The following is a 2,500-nucleotide window of genomic DNA, read 5'->3' as shown; positions in this document are numbered from 1 at the left end:
CGCAAGGACAGCTGGGTCCATCGGGAGAGCTGGCAATCTGGCCTTCCGCCTCTTCCTCCTCGTCCTATGAAGACAACGTCCCGCGTGGCTGCGGAGACGGGCGACTTTTCGGAACAAAGAGGTGAGGGTGTTAACCCATTGAGACCTGGAACGCATCTGTGTCACTTTTAGATTTCTTTAGGCTATTCAAAAATAGCAGATATACAAGCTCATAGCGCGGCACCGAGTGCCGCGCTATGAGCTTGTAGATCTGCTATTTTTGAAAAATCGTGAAATTTTTTTATTTTGATTTTTTTCCAAAAACTGTTAGGATTTAGATTTTTTTAAAGAATCGCCTCAGGTCTTAAAGGGTTAATAAAGGCTGGATCAACAGACGGATTAGATGCAGAGCCGACGACGGCGGCCCCCTCGCTCACCGCGGGGGCCACCTCCGAATCGTATTGATTCATATCGGCCAAGGCAGAGGCTAGGACGGAGTAAGCAAAATGTAAATATTCAATATTTACCATCCTGCTGCTGTTATTAGAGGAAGGGGTCGTTTTGGACACGGGCCGACGGGCTATCGCAGTGCACATACGGGAAGCATCTCGTTCCAATGCTGTTCTTTCCTGATGGCGGTGTGTGCACTGCGGTGGCGCAGAGTACATCGCCACTTGTAGATCAGTCTCCTGCGTTTGTTTTGAATCTGTTCCTTTTTCAAACAGGCAAAGTGGCGATGGAGCCCCGCCAATCAGTTAAGGTGAGCAGTGGGGGAGGGGATGGGTAGGGCTTGTGGTGATCGTTTGTTTGACAAACAATTCAGACAGCCCCCCCAAACCAAAATGCTAATTCTCACCCCGAAAAATAACCCCACAAAGTGAGGTTCTCTACGGTTCCTTCACGCGGATGAATATTCCGGCAATATTAACACTCTCGACACGGGTGAATAATTTAAGCCGCGCGCGACGGCACCTTTTGCCAACCTTATCTCTTTCGCTGGCAACCGTAATTAGGTACACAGGGGTGTGACTCCAATGGAAGGTGTCGCCATTGTTAGACTCTGTGAAAATATTAACGGGCTGAGGTTAACGCCAGTTTCCCCCCCGTCTTTAATGAAATGCACACAGCCCCTAATGAGGTGAACCTCCGCTCCTTGATAGTACTTATTAGCCGAGTGGAGGGCACAAACTCTCGCACTTCAAATAAAAAAAAACAAAAAAAAACAAAGGGGTGTGTGGAGTGGAGGGGGGGTAAACTAAAAAACAAGCAAGCATATGTCAAGGGGAGCCTTACATAATTTGAAGACGAGGAAAAACTAACTTACAGTCCTGTTGACTTACAGCAAATGAGCAGTATGAGAGATCCTCTGCTGTGAGGAGAATCTTAACAGAGGGGAAAGGAGGTGTGTCTACGCATGCACGCATGCTTTTGTAAATACAGCCCTCTTGCATGTAGTGTGTGTGTGTGTAAGAGTGTGTGTGAGTGTTACTGACGGCTGCTTTTGCACGTGTGCGCGTGCGCCTGCATGTGTGTGTTTTATGTGTTCATGTGCACAAGTGTGACCTTTTCCGAATCACTTGACAACAGAAATAGACAGTGCTGTGAATCAATAAGGTAAATTAGCGTTTGTGGGGTTGGGAATGACAGCTAGTTAAAATTAGATGCCTCTCACAACCCATTAGTCAGGGCTTAGGCCTGTCTCTTCAAACCATAACTAACTTCACCTTCGCTTCACATTGTTTCATTTCATTTCAACGTCTCTTTTCATGGATATGGATTAAAATATAAACTTATAAGCTAGAAACTCCACCAGCTCTGTGAGCTTGTAGATCGGCTATTTTGCACCATTGCACAACTAAATTAGGCATTATGATTATGCAATCTACTGTTATGCTGATGGTTTGAGAATATCATGTGCACCAAGCATGATTGAAAACGCTTTACACTACATACAATATTTGATGTTTTAAAATAGATCTACGGTACGGGTGTCTAAAACCGCGTCAAGACTTCCGGGTGACACTTCAGCCAAAGCTGTGCCAAAGATCCTCGACAGTGTTTCCTGTTGTGTCAATATGATTAACTTCTCTCCAGAAGAGGGGGGGGGGGGGCAGACAGACAAACAGACATACAGACAGAGCTCGCCATCCGGGCTTAGAATTCCAATGACAGCTGCCGGAGGATTGTGTTGGCAAATCAAACAACAGTCGTGGAACCAGAGGAAATCTTCTTTTCGCCGAGCGGCATGTATTATGGATGGACTTAAGAGATTAGCGGGCGGGCGGGAAGGAGACGGCGACGGGGTTTGTCTTTACCTGTAGTGGACGCTGCTTGTCCTGGCTCTTTGGAGATTTCAGGCCACTGCCTGGCTGCTGTAAGAGTAATTGCCTTGCTACTTGTAGTGCCTGGGAAATAGAAAGAAAAGACAGAGAGGGAGAGAGAGAGAGAGAGACAAAGATTTTGTGTGTGGTGGGAGGTTGAGGGGGGTTTATGAAGAAAGAAACAAAGAAAAAAAGAAATG

General features: G+C 46.4%; 1 protein-coding gene across 1 annotated transcript in view; it reads right to left on the bottom strand.

Annotated features, from left to right (window-relative positions):
• foxp2 (forkhead box P2) overlaps nt 1-2,500 on the bottom strand; it is a 162,519-nt gene that overhangs the window by 69,518 nt on the left and 90,501 nt on the right. Inside the window, 1 exon segment of the mRNA XM_080420620.1 lies at nt 2,295-2,384. Within this exon segment, the coding sequence (XP_080276746.1) occupies nt 2,295-2,384 (90 nt within the window).

The sequence above is a fragment of the Gymnoscopelus braueri genome (assembly GCF_963280865.1).
Source record: "Gymnoscopelus braueri genome assembly, chromosome: 23".
NCBI classification, from domain to species: Eukaryota; Metazoa; Chordata; class Actinopteri; order Myctophiformes; family Myctophidae; genus Gymnoscopelus; species Gymnoscopelus braueri.
The sequence above is the reverse complement of the archived record's forward strand: the minus strand, read 5'-3'. Positions and strand labels throughout refer to the sequence as shown.